General features: G+C 55.1%; 1 protein-coding gene across 6 annotated transcripts in view; it reads left to right on the forward strand.

The window, feature by feature from the left end:
• UCKL1 (uridine-cytidine kinase 1 like 1) overlaps positions 1-12,866 on the forward strand; it is a 34,131-nt gene that overhangs the window by 6,988 nt on the left and 14,277 nt on the right. For 4 of the 6 annotated variants that reach the window (XM_080405770.1, XM_080405769.1, XM_080405767.1 and 1 more), the window contains 9 exons: positions 1,465-1,658; positions 2,280-2,386; positions 2,602-2,772; positions 3,013-3,084; positions 4,285-4,474; positions 4,955-5,016; positions 9,932-9,951; positions 12,287-12,385; positions 12,767-12,860. In XM_080405770.1, coding sequence (XP_080261896.1) covers positions 1,465-1,658; positions 2,280-2,386; positions 2,602-2,772; positions 3,013-3,084; positions 4,285-4,474; positions 4,955-5,016; positions 9,932-9,951; positions 12,287-12,385; positions 12,767-12,860 — 1,009 coding nt within the window. Of the gene's footprint in view, positions 1-1,464; positions 1,659-2,279; positions 2,387-2,601; positions 2,773-3,012; positions 3,085-4,284; positions 4,475-4,954; positions 5,017-6,385; positions 6,403-9,931; positions 9,952-12,286; positions 12,386-12,766; positions 12,861-12,866 lie in introns of all 6 variants that reach the window. The other 2 variants (XM_080405768.1, XM_080405766.1) reach the window with 1 other exon arrangement.

A 12,866-nucleotide genomic window follows, 5' to 3' on the forward strand; every position in this document is an offset into this window, starting at 1 on the left:
GAGGCCGGCGGTGCTCGATGCCAGCCCTGCGTGCCGATGGGCTCATGCAAGGGATGGCGTGTTAGTGGCTCTTGCGGGGTGGCTCTGTAGGTGCCCACGTGTAGGTCAGCATCGGTGTGAGATGACCGGGCACAGGGGCAGAGGCTGCAGCCCACCTTTCGCTAAGGGGTCCAGCAAAGCCAGGCAAATTGCTGTCTTGTTGCCGGCTCCACAGGGATGTGCCAGTGCTGGAGGTAGAGATGGTGTGCCAGGGGCATCCCGCTGTGCTTGGGAGGAGGTTTGCTGGGACGCTTTACGTACAGATGGTCGGTCTCATATTTTGATCTTTATCTAAATTGTTCTAAAAAGGGCTAGGGGAAGGAAGGGAATTAGTCTTCATACCAAAACAGCTTAAAATCAAGCCAAAATCTGTAAAGCCCTGCAGTTTAAGCCCTTTCAAGAGCAAAAAATAACAGAGAGGGAGGAAAGCCCCACCAGCTCGGCTGGGCTGTACCAAACGGTGCCGTGTTTGGAGCGTTCAGTGCCCAGGGCTCTCTGACCTTGCAGAGGTTTCATTTCCAGCCTGGTTCACGGCTAGGGAGAGAAGCAAGAATGAGCAGGGAGAGCCCTTTGCACCTTCTCACAGGGAGGAGACATCTCTCCCGAGGCAGCGAAACAGCTAGCGGGGAGGAGCAGGAGCTGGTATAAATAATCCTCCCCCATCCCTGTGCTGGCCGAGCAGCGCGGCTGCGGCTTATCTCCTGGCCAGGGGCCACTTATCACCTCCAGCGCTGCTCGCAAAGGGCTCCAGAGGGTGGTTTGTTCCTCTCCCTCCCCAGGGCTGCGGCAGGAGGGGAGATAAGAGAGAGGCATTTAGCAGCTACGGGGCTCTGGCGTGCTCCGCTCGGCTGCACCACAGAGCAGATGCAAACGGCTTGGCTGCTGGGCTCTGGCCTGGCTTGTCCCCAGGGGCTTCAGGCCTAAAGGGTGGGAGAACTAGAAGTTTGGGTGGGAGCGGAGCGCTCAGAGTGGGGAGAGGAAGGGGATTGTGCGTGGGGGAACAAGGGCGGTTGAGCTGTAGCCCCTGTGTTTGGCTTCCATCCACCAGCAAGGTCCCTCTGCACGTTAGGACAGGTTATTGCCCTCTGTAGTAATTCCCCTCAGTGCTCCAGAGCTCACTGGCGTGTTTGTGTAATGCAGACATTCCCCAAGCAGTAGGTGTGTGGGAAGCGATGCCTGTGTTACACCTTTTCCAGATTAAAATTGGTCCTGCGGGAGAATTCCTTGATGTTGGCCACTGCCTGGGGTCACAGAGGTGTGGGTGCTGGTAGTGCCGCAGCAGGGCTGTGGTTGTCTCTCCCTCTTTTCCATTGCATCCCCCACCTGTACAGTGTGGGATCCCCCAGAGGCCCCACTCCCACGCACCAGGGACGCTGGCCCTTCCCCACCACCAGTAACTGAGCTCCTTCCTCTCCCCATCCCCAGCAACAGCAGTGCCGAATCCTTAGACCGGCTGTACCCTGCAGTGGGCTCCACCAAGCCACCCCGAAAACGGACCACTAGCCAGTGCAAGTCCGAGCCACCTCTGCTGCGGACCAGCAAGAGGACCATCTACACAGCTGGCCGGCCACCATGGTACAACGAGCATGGGACGCAGTCCAAAGAGGCCTTCGTGATAGGTAGGCAGAGGCAGCGCATGTCCGGGCTCTGTCCCACCTCTGCACTTCAGCTGGCGCAGGCTAGCGCAGGCAGTGTCGATGCTGCCTGCCCCACGGCTCTCCAGGGGATGCTGGGGGGATCCTGCCCCACAGCCTCTTTGGAAACTTGAGGTTGGCTCCAGACTCCAAGCTGTGAGTTGCTCAGCCTGGCCAGGAGCAGGGAGAGTCACCAATGCTGGGCAGGCTGTAGGGTCGGGCAGAAGCTCAGAGGTTGCAGATGGGGGTGATCGATTATAGCAGGCACTGAGCAGACCGCAGTCTTTGCTTGTTGTTCCCTCAACTTTTGTTGTCTGTGTTGTCACGAGTTCCCAGGGATTTAGTCTAGGCTGGTTCTCATGTCAGCTCTCCCCTTGTTACACAGCCATCTAACGATGGGTTTCCCACTTTTGCTGTGCGCATTGCTGGCAGTTACAGTTCATGCCATTTGACATTTTCAAGGGTAATCTTGCTCTTGTAGTGCCTATTGATCTCCCTCTTGGGAGGTCCCTCCAATTTAGTGTAACAGAGCAGGACCGGGGCTCTAGCCTGTGGCTAGAAAGGCAGATTGTGGGATTGGTGACTTCATCCCCTTTTCCCTGGCAGGCCTGGGAGGAGGCAGCGCTTCTGGGAAGACCACAGTGGCCACCATGATCATTGAGGCTCTTGATGTCCCTTGGGTGGTTCTGCTGTCCATGGACTCCTTCTACAAGGTGAGGCTGTGTGTCATCCTGGCCAGGCTCCTGGGGCTGCCATGTCCTTGGCATAACCCCCTGATGGGAAAACGCAGCGTGGATCTAGTGATGGCCTCATGGTTTCCCCTTCAGATGGTTCTTGGAGCAGGGGCAGAGGTTGCTGAGCAGGGCAGTGGTGAGGGAATGCTGCTGGTGGTGACGGCTGTGTGCACAAACTTTTTCTCTGTGCACAGGTGTTGACCAAGCAGCAGCAGGAGCAGGCAGCCAGCAATGACTTCAACTTTGACCACCCCGATGCCTTCGACTTTGACCTCATCATTGCCACCTTGAAGAAGCTGAAGCAAGGCAAGAGCGTGAAGATCCCCATCTATGACTTTACCACCCACAGCCGGAAGAAGGAATGGGTACGGGACACTGAGAAGGGTGGGACTCAGGGTGGGGAGACTGCCAAGGCAGGAGAGGAGGGTGCCAGTTAGACCTCTGCAGCCTCTGTCTTTTGCAGTCAGACTCATGCAGTTGCCCTCTGCTCCGTGACTGGCTCAGGACACATTTTTAGGCTGAGCTGCTGCAGTCACTAACAACCCAGAGAGATTCCCCGAGATGAACATGTTCTGTGTCTAACCCCATCCATTTTGACTCCACAGAAAACCCTGTATGGCGCCAACGTGATTATCTTTGAAGGCATCATGGCATTCGCAGACAAGGAGCTCCTGAAGGTGAGGAAGGGCTTAGAATCAGTTCTGGTGAAGCCCAACAGGTGTGAGTGCTGCAATCCCCTCTTCTGCAGCCTTATGTCACAGCACAGAGAGAGACTCCCGGGTGCCCTGGGGCTCCTGTGCAGCGCTGGATGGGACCCTGTCCTCCAGCAGTGCTTCAGCATCGCCTCTACAAACCAGCCCTCCACCCCCATAGCCAGCGCGAGGAGATGGTGGGAGCGTGCTTTCTTCTGAGGTTCAGCAGCAGGGGGGTGACCTTCTCCAGGTTACAGTGGCTGCTGCAGCACTTCGCCGTGTGGAAGAAATAGTCCAGATTTTTGTAGCAGCAAGGGAGGAGCCCCTGGCGGAGATCAGGCGTTTCATGAGGGACCTTGATCTCAGCCATTCATTCCCAGGAACGAGGAGCCCAGTGGTGACCTGGTCCCTGGCAGTTGTGTTGCATAAATATGACTAGAAATAGCCACCTCCACGCTACATGCCACAGCTTGCGCAGCCAGAAGGAAAGTCTGCTGTCATTTGACTGCGCAAAGCCTGGTGTTCCTAGTGTTGAGGCTTTCTTGGGAATTATTTGGATACATGAAAAATGCTATGGGAGGGAGTGAGCCATGCAGAAACTTCGAGCTCGGTCTAGAAAGTTTCTTTCCCTGCCAAGCGAGCATTTGGGTTGCATTTTCCTGGAGCAACGGTGACCTCCAGTGGACAGCTGGGTAGATCCCCCTGGAGTTTCCCTGAGCATCCCTGCTCTTGTCTGGGGCAGTTCGGGGCAGTGTCATGAGCTGACCTGCTGTGCTTGGCTCCCTTCCAGCGTTAACAAGCCGGTGCTCCTGGGTTAAACCTGTTCATCTGCGTCGTGGCATTAACTTCCTTTGGCTCCTCCTCACTCTTAAATAACATCCAGACAAAGTGTTGGAGCTGCACAGAAGTGGAGACAGGGTTTGGAGCAGGACAGGCCTCCAGGGGCATGAGAGTAAGGGGCATGGTGTCAGCAAGGGACTGGCTGCAGCATCTGCAGTGCCAGCCAGGTTCAAGTTCAGGGGCTGCGGAGGAAAAGCTCCCTCCAGGCCGAAGCAGAGCTGAGCCGAGCTCTGCTAAACTGGTGGTGTGCTGTGCACAGGGCTCAGCTTCTCTCGTGGCTGGAGAAGGTCGGTTTGAGTTATACACCTGACCCAGTGGGGTTTGTGCCCTCCCCTCACGTTTCAGCTCCTTGATCTGAAGATATTTGTGGACACAGACTCGGACATCCGCTTGGTGCGTCGCCTGCGCAGGGACATCAGTGAGCGTGGTCGTGACATTGAGGGTGTCATCAAGCAGTATAACAAGTTCGTCAAGCCCGCCTTCGACCAGTACATCCAGCCCACCATGCGACTGGCCGACATCGTCGTCCCCCGAGGTACCTGCCCAGGGCTGCCTCAAGCTGCCGCGGGGCTCAGTCCTTAGTGGGACCTCAGAGACCCTGTCCCTCCACCCTCAGCTCTGCTGGCCAGTCCCACTGCCCTCCAGCTGATGAGGACAGAGTGGCTGTCCCGTGCCAAAGCAAAGGTCCCTCTAGCTGAGTATCTGCAAACACGGGCCAAAAGCAGGTTCCTAGGGGAAAGTCTGCACTTCCCCTTAACCCATCTCCTGCCCTACCGGCTCCTGCAGCTTAGCAATTTAAAAGCTAGAGGCAACTTGTAGATGCTCAATAATAGAATACTAAATAAGAATTTAATAAAAGCGGGAATGTCTCCTGCTTTGCTAGGAAAGGGCTGTTTGGGGAAGCAGGGGTACGGTGTGTTTCTGAACATGGCAGGGAGCGTGGGGAAGGATTGTTTCAGGCGCTGCTAGCACTGTGGTCCTGACCAGGCTGTCTTTCGCTTCTGGTTCACTCCAGGGAGCGGAAACACAGTGGCTATTGACCTGATTGTTCAGCACGTCCACAGCCAGCTGGAAGAGGTAAGAGCTCCCTGGTCCTCTGGGTGTTAATGGTGGGGTCAGCCTTGCCTGCACAGCGGTGGCATTGCAGGAGGCTCTGGGTGCCAAGGTGGGAATAGCCTGGCTTCCCTCCGTGCTCCAGGGGTGTGAGCTGCAGGGCTCTCCCTCCATTCCAGTGAGGGAGACTGCCTTATCTCTGTGCTCAGGTTAGCACGAGGCTCCTCTGCAAGCTGTGGTCCAGTAGCAGCTTCCTTCCCTCCCTGGGAGAGCAAGTCTTCTGGGGACAAACCAACCATCCTGCAGTGATCTGTGGTGTGTCCTCCCTGCCTGCAGCTCCAGACCCTGCAGTACTTCAGCTCTCTGGCTCTGGCTTCTCCTTTTCACCCCTTTGCAGGCACTGCTGCACAGGCTTTTCTGTCCAGAGCCCGTTTTTCCACTTCTGTGTTGGATGCAGCCCGTGGGTTTCAAAAACCAAAGTCTTATGTTTGATGCGCAGGCTGAGCCCCAATTCCAGGCACATGCTCCATCCCTTCCCCATCACCAGCTTTAACGAAGTCTTCTGGGTGTCCTGGGCCAGTCCTGACCAGTGGTTTGAGCCAGTGACCAAATGATGCTGTTGTGTGTTGCTGTTCCTTGAGCAGCACAGCCTCCTCCTGCCCCACGTTTGTAGCTTTGATGGTTAAGTTGTGGAGATGCTCAGAGTGATGTCCTGGGAGGTGGAAGGATCATGACCTGGGGATGGATGCACCTGAAAGTAAAAGGCTCGATTCCTGCAGGCCTTTCTGAGCTCCCAGGTGGCAGGAGCCACTCAGCCCTGGCTATGAGCTGGCACACGATAGCATCGTGCCACCTATGCTTGCTTAGGAGGGACCGCTTTTAAGCAAAGGTGACTTGGCAGGTTCCCCCTCCCAGAGCACCCTGCTCTCCGCAGGGCTGCAGGCAGCAGTCAGGGCTTTCCTGCTGCCCAGATTTACAGCCCCAAGCTCTGGCAGGTTGGGAAGTTGGTTTCTAACCCCTAGGTCACAGGAGAACGGATCAGAGCCCTGGCACTGTCGCTAGCACCGGGCTCAGGAGGGCATGCAGCCGCAGGGCACAGGCCAGGAGGAGGGAGATGGCTCTTTCTCCCAGCCCTTGGGATCTGGCCAGGAGAGCTCACAGCTGGATGATGCAGTGAGCAAACACGGCAGCTCCTCCCCAGGGCATCGCTGAGAGCCAGGCGAGGGGTTGGCTTGGGTGGGCTTTCATTTACCTGGGGAGGGGAAGAAGGGGAAAAGGCTACATGTGAATGCAGGAAAATATTCCTGTTTTTCCTTTTTTTTTATCTTGAAACGACCCTGGTGTTGACAATGCTTAATACCGGTTGCATTGTGTCTTTGTGTTGCTGCCGCAGCGTGAACTCAGTGTCAGGTAAGAGCCCCTAACTCTGTCCTGTCTGTGCAGCCCGAGGCATTTCCAATGCCAGGCACTGCTTGGCCTAACCCTGACCTGCAGTTGAGACCGACAGCTCGCAGAGCACATGGCCTCATCACACTCGAAGCTGACAAAAGGCCACCTTGTCCTTGGCACTGGGACCAGCAGGGACATTGCTGCTCCCCAGGGATGTGTTCATCCTGTGAGGGTACCACCAGCTTGAGCTCAGACCCCTGAAGCTGGGGCAGGACCAGGTTTGTTAGCTGGGGACCTCCAATATCTGCAAGAGGGGAGGCTTTGCATCCTGGGGTTTATATCCCTTCATCCTCTAAGGTGAACAGTTGCTCAGAGCCACTCTCCATCCCTGATGATGAAACATCATTAAACACCTATTATTTGATTAACCAAAGTGGCTGGAGGGTGGTGGGAGCCCTGGATCCCTTGCAGCATGCAGAGGCTCTCGGCTGCAAGCCTGATGGCCCCCAGGAGCGCAGCAGCTTTGGCGTGGCGGGAGGTGCCTGCCTTCCTGTGGTATCTAAAGGCCACACAGCAACTGCCTGGGGACCAAGAAAATACTTATACCCTAATCCAGCAGGATTTCTAATTTCTCAGTACCTGCAGGTGGATGCTATAAAGTGTATGCTGATTACCTTCACCTCTCCAGTATGTGGATCCAGATGGGACTTTAGCGCTGGTGCTTCCATTAAGCAGCCAGCTAAGTTTCTAGGTGTTTTTGTAGGAAGCAGAAGGGATGCATTACTGCAAATGGGTTTTCATTTAGTTCTCCATCATTGCGTGGAGACACTTAATGCAAGCAACCCTAAAATTTACATTTGACATACAACAAGCTTTTAAAATACCTAAGATGAGCAGGGAAAAGGATCTGCTTTACTTATTTCTGCTGAAGCCATTCATTTCCTAGACTAGGCGCTGGATGTTCTATTTTATTTCCATTTGCTTGTTTAATACCATGGGGCCTGACATTTCCATACAGACAGCATAAGCTTTCCTGTGTGTCTGGAGGTCCAGGTGGGAAGGTGCTCTTTAGCATGGAGAGAAGTCTGTTGGTTTAAAAAATTACGGGAGTAACATTAGAGAGTAGACTAATGTCTGTGTGTATGTATATATGTCCATGTGTATGTATATAAGTATACACATGTATAAAATTTCCTTTCTCTCCAGTGATTCTCACTCTAATCAAAGTAGTACTCAGTACAGGCGATCCTTTTGTGAACCTTAAAAATCAGGTATTTAATAACACGTCAGGAAAGTGTGAGTAGTTTTATGATAGCGTGTTTAGAAAGATAACTCTGACCTCCAGAAATAACTCCATGATGACCACAGCCACAGACATTTTTATGTTCTGTTTAAGGCTCATGGTTCCCATTTATGCCTTTGCCAGAAAGTCTGGAAAAAGTTTCCTGGAAAAAAATCTGTTTACGCTCCTGGTGTCCCAGTGCTTCTTACTGCTGCGGCAGTTTCCCATCAGCTCCTCTGTGGCTCTGCACTCACAAGAGGAGCGAGGTGGACAGAGACACACATGTCAAGTGAGATGCGCTTGGCAAATACGGAGCTTTTCATCTAAAACAGTTCCCTATGCGCTTGTCTTGAATGGCTTCATCTAAATGTCACAGTTGTTGTTCTGATGTCACTGCCTTTTGGCGGCCGTAGGGACGCAATGAGGCCTTTGTAGCTGGTAGAATGAAACCTGGATGCTTAGATCTGGCCCCAGTCCGAGATGCTTTTCTGGCTCTTGTGCTCCAGGCTGGCCCTGGGCTGCCTTTCCTGACCTAGCAGGTGGCTGGGACAGGCAAGGAGTGCTTCTCCCCAGTTCTCAGCTGATCAAATGGGTGAATTCTGAGGAGTTTAAAGAAATTGGTGCCATTCCCTGGACCTGAAAGCCTTGTTTTCCTCCTGGCTGCTGAGGAGCATCATTGCCTTCCTCTGTATTCCCTCAGCACAGGTCAGACCTTAGCGTCCTTGCAGTTGGAATATTTCCTGTCCTGCTTCCCACGTGTTTAATGGTGTGTGTGCTGGGCATGTAATTACATACAGGCACTCCTTTCCCATGCGTGCCCAGGTGAGTATTTCTCCTCGAGCCCAGCAGCAGGAGCCAGACCGGTGAGCCCATGCCCACCAAGGCACAGTGCTCTCAGCTGAGCCTGGTTTCCATCCCTTCTGCCATGCGATTTCAGAAGCCAGCCCAGCTCTTGGAGCCAGTGTTCTTTTCAGCTGATTCCCTTCACTAATCAGTATTCCCCACCCCCAAGGTCTCGATCATCTTGGCATGCCCTTTGCCAATTGTGTCTTTAAATATCAACCCGTGGCGCAGTTTAATAGCCCTTGTTTGAAATGTCAGCCATGAAAGCCAGCTGCTGTACGTGTTTGAAATGCCTTGACTGCATTAGCTCCTTTGTAGCTGGATGTTTCTTGTCTGCTTCCTGCTTGATAGCATGCTCAACAAAGAGCTGAGGATGTTCCCTGAAGCCTTCCTGAGAGATGGTCACCCCTTCCTCTTTTTCTTTCTCTCTCTTTCTTCTTCTTTTTTTTTTTCTTCTTTTTTTTTTTTTTCCTTTAACGCTTTTGTTCTAGGGGGCAAAAAAATAAGTTTCCAAAATGAGACGTTTTCTTGACGTGCTCATGGCTGCCTGTCTGAATTTTCCGTCGCGGTCCTGCCTGGCAGGGGGAGGGACAGGAAGCCTTGCTCGCAGCCAGCAGAGCCCTGCTCGCTCTGTCCCTCCCGGCAGAGATGGGCAAGGGGTTCCACCGCAGGTGACGTGGCTGTGGCCGGGCAGCTGCTGGAGAAGCTGAGCTCTTCACTCGTCTTCAGCCTGCAGCCCCTCTCCGAGGGATGGTGATCTGAGGGCAGGTCCAGGTGAACTGGGGGGAAGGAAGCTCTTCCCGTCGGGCAGTGATGTTCAGTTCAGAGCTGGGTTTCTCCCCGTGTTCCCAGCGCTCTCGGCTTTCCAGACTCTCCGAGGCTTGAGCAGATCATCCCTCCAGTGTGCCAGGAGGTGGACACCCCTGTGAGCCCACAAGCAGTTTGCATGCAGGGCAGGTTGGATGAAGGTTTTGCAAGCTTGACCTTGAACACTTTGTGCTTGCTCTGGGATTGCAGCAGAGCACTGGGCGAGAGCTGCGCGTTTCCTCTGGGCTCTGAGAGCTGCAGCTGGCGTTGCAGCGTGGTACCACCTGGGACAGGGATGGGACAGTGTCTCTGCTGTGGCTCTGGGGCGGTGAGATCAGATGGAGCTTTCTCCCCGTGGAGCCAGGAGTGGAGCCGGTGCTGTGGAGTGTGGCAGTGACATGGCTTGGTCCCTGAGGGAGGTGTGCTGGGGTCTGTGTAGTGGTGGCCCACACACTGGGCACATCTCGGAGCCATAGATCAATTTGGGCGCTTTTTTTCCCCCTTTGACTAATGACAGTGCTTTTTCCTTTGTTTCATGTCATGTTTGTCCCTCTCCCCTTAAACTCTCATGTTTCCTTGTCTTGTCTCCCCTGAACATCCCTCCCACCTGGTGACCAGAGGAAGCTGCGCTGGGATATGTGAGGAGACATGCTAATGGCAGTGTTTTGGTTGTGACACTAACGCTGGGGAATGGGGGCGAGGGTTGTGCAGGGTGAGCTGCGTTACTAACCCAGACTGGGGGCCTTTGAGCAGGCAGCTCACAGGGTCCTGCTTTGCTGGGGCTGTGCATACCCAACCGGGGTGAGGGGGCTTGGGAAAGCATGTTCATACCGATCCCAAAGATGGGACTTGCCGCAGTTCCCCCAGAAAGCACCATGGGGACCTGACAGCATTCAGTGGCTTCTCTGCCATCAGGAACAGGGGCCGAGTGGGGTGGCATCCAGACCTTCCCATCCCTGCGCTGAGCACCAGCCCCTGCGCGGGTGTCACAGGAAAGGTGCGGAAAGCTCGGTGACAAAATGCTGACAGCATTTCCCGGAGGTCTGTTGACAGCTCGGGGTGCAGGGGTGGTGTTCCCAGGCACACAGGGCTGCTCTCGGAGGTAGGAGCACTCACTGGCATCTGCGGCAGGGAGCGGGAGCCAGGTCACACCTCATCTCACCTGAAGCGTCATGGAGAGCAGGGCAGGAGAGCGGCTGCCCATCCCTCTGGCATGGTGGGATGCTGTGAGGCGGACCTGGTGGTGACAGAGGGGAAAGGTGCCGTGCCAAGCTCAGGCCTGTGCCCCTGGGTGGGCTGTGGTGTGTAGGAGACAGCCCTGTGGGCTATGACTGTACGGCCACCACAGCTCCTCTGGTTTGGGCGACAGCAGTTTGTCACCTTGGCAAACCCAACTGGGGCCGTGAGAGGGTGTGTGACTCTGTGCTGGGGGGCTGATCTCTGCCCCCCGAGAAGCAGGCAAGCAGGCAGCCCCTGTGTGGGCACCAGCGTCTGCCAAAGGCAGGGCTCAGGTGCTCACCTACCATGTGGGTCTGCACCCCTGGGGCCAGGAGGGTTTTAGGTGGGGCTGTGCCCCCAGGATCTGTCCCCAGGCCAGGTCTGGCAGGAGAAAGGAGGCGGGGGGCTGTGGGGGCAGAGCTGCTGGGGCTGCCAGCAGCACAGCCCCAGCGTGGGAGCATCTCCAAAGGCAGCCAACCCAAGCAGCAGTGACTAACAGAGTGAGCTCGCTTCACTGACAACAGGTCCAGGGCCTTGAGGGCTGCTTGTCCCAAACAGGCGGTGGGGTCTGCGGGCAGCGGGACACGCTGGGCTCGGCCCCAGCCCAGCCAGGCTCTGCCAGCAGCGGGCAAGCCTGCACTGGGAGCACAACCCATCCCACACACTCCACGTGGGCACCAGCTGTCTCGGATTCAGGAGTGTTCCCTTTGCTGCTATGCCAGACTGGAGCTGGCAAAAACCAGAAGGAGCCCTTAAGTACCCACAGGCCTTGGGAATGTCTCATTTGGTGTTGGTCAGCCAAGACCAGGAGATGGCTACATGGATGGAGGCCTCAAGTCATCTAGCTCTGCCCTCCTCCATTCCTACCCAGTCATCTTCTGTCTTCTCCGCTTGTGTGCCTCTGTGTGTGCAATTAATGCAGGTTTCTGCTTGATTTGAAATCTTAATCACCTGGAGCTTTTGTTTGTTTGCTCTCTTCTCCTCCTCCCCAACATCTCTCTGACTGGGATGCAGCTGCTGGCATGTGTGTGATCTGATGTGTGGCTTTCGGACCCCAGCCCTCCTCCCAGACAAAGTTGCTTGTCCATCCTGCCCAGCCTTATGGAAGCCAAATAGATGTGACCTTCATCTCATTACTGCCGCTGTCAAAGAGAGAGGTGACTAATGGGGCTCCATTGTGCACTTCCCCATGAATGGTGTTCCCTTGATCCAAGAATAGCTCCCAACCCTATTAGTTATGTTGAGATGAGTCACACAAGCCAGTCCTGTTCAGCCATAAAAGTCTTGAAGCTGTTCCCAATTTGGTGTCGATCTGACTATCCCTGAATGGGGACAGTGACTTGACTTGTAGGACAGAGGCAACCACAACAGCTCCTCCTCACCCCATCAGTTCAGGATCCACCACAAGACTCTGGAGAAGGTTTTGATTTTATTTTCCGCTTTCTTCCCAACCAGCCGAAACCAAGATGAGCCAACCATGGGTCAGCTGCCTGGGAAGGGAAGCGCCTGTCCTTGGGCTGCGAGGTCCTGCTGGCTCTACCGACCACCCGCTGCCTGCCCCGTTCGTGGGAGCAGGTCCCTTTGCCATCGCAGGGGACTGGGCAGGGCTGGCCGCTTGTTGGGCTTGGCTGGATGGCCTTGGTGTGCGTTTGCAGTGTGAGGTGACATCTGGGAGGATGGCTTCGGCCATGTACTGTGCACCAGCCTTTGGGCAGCCTTGCCCAGAGACCTGCTGACCATGTGTTTGGTTTTCAGGGCCGCCCTGGCCTCTGCGCACCAGTGCCACCCCCTTCCTCAGACCCTCAGTGTGCTGAAGAGCACCCCTCAGGTGAGGGGCATGCACACCATCATCAGGTAAAGCCCCCATCGCTGCAGCCTCCTGGGGTGGGATGGGGCTTGGCTGATGGCTGGGGTGAGCTCAGCTTGCTTTGGAGTCCCGAATCTTACTTGTGCCTGTCCTCGTGGCTTGGGGACATGGGAGAGGGCAGACAGTAGTGGGCCATGTGCAGAGGAGCTGTGCTGTAAGTGCTCCCTGGTCTTGCCAGAATTTTTCTGCTTTTTACCTTAAAACTGCCACCACAATTCCAGGTTCAGCCAGTGGCCTCTGTGCAAACAAGGTGCTGAGAGCCAGACAGGGGCAGGGGCTGCCCTCCTGCATGCAACCTCTGACCTCTGTTAGCATCTCCTGGGGTACATTTTGGTCCACAGCTTACATTGCTTTTCCCTCCCCTCCAGAAACAAGGAGACCAGTAGGGATGAGTTCATTTTCTACTCCAAGAGGCTGATGCGGTTGCTGATTGAGCACGCGCTCTCCTTGCTCCCGTTCCAGGTGGGT

Source organism: Falco punctatus (genome assembly GCF_963210335.1).
Source record: "Falco punctatus genome assembly, chromosome: 10".
NCBI classification, from domain to species: Eukaryota; Metazoa; Chordata; class Aves; order Falconiformes; family Falconidae; genus Falco; species Falco punctatus.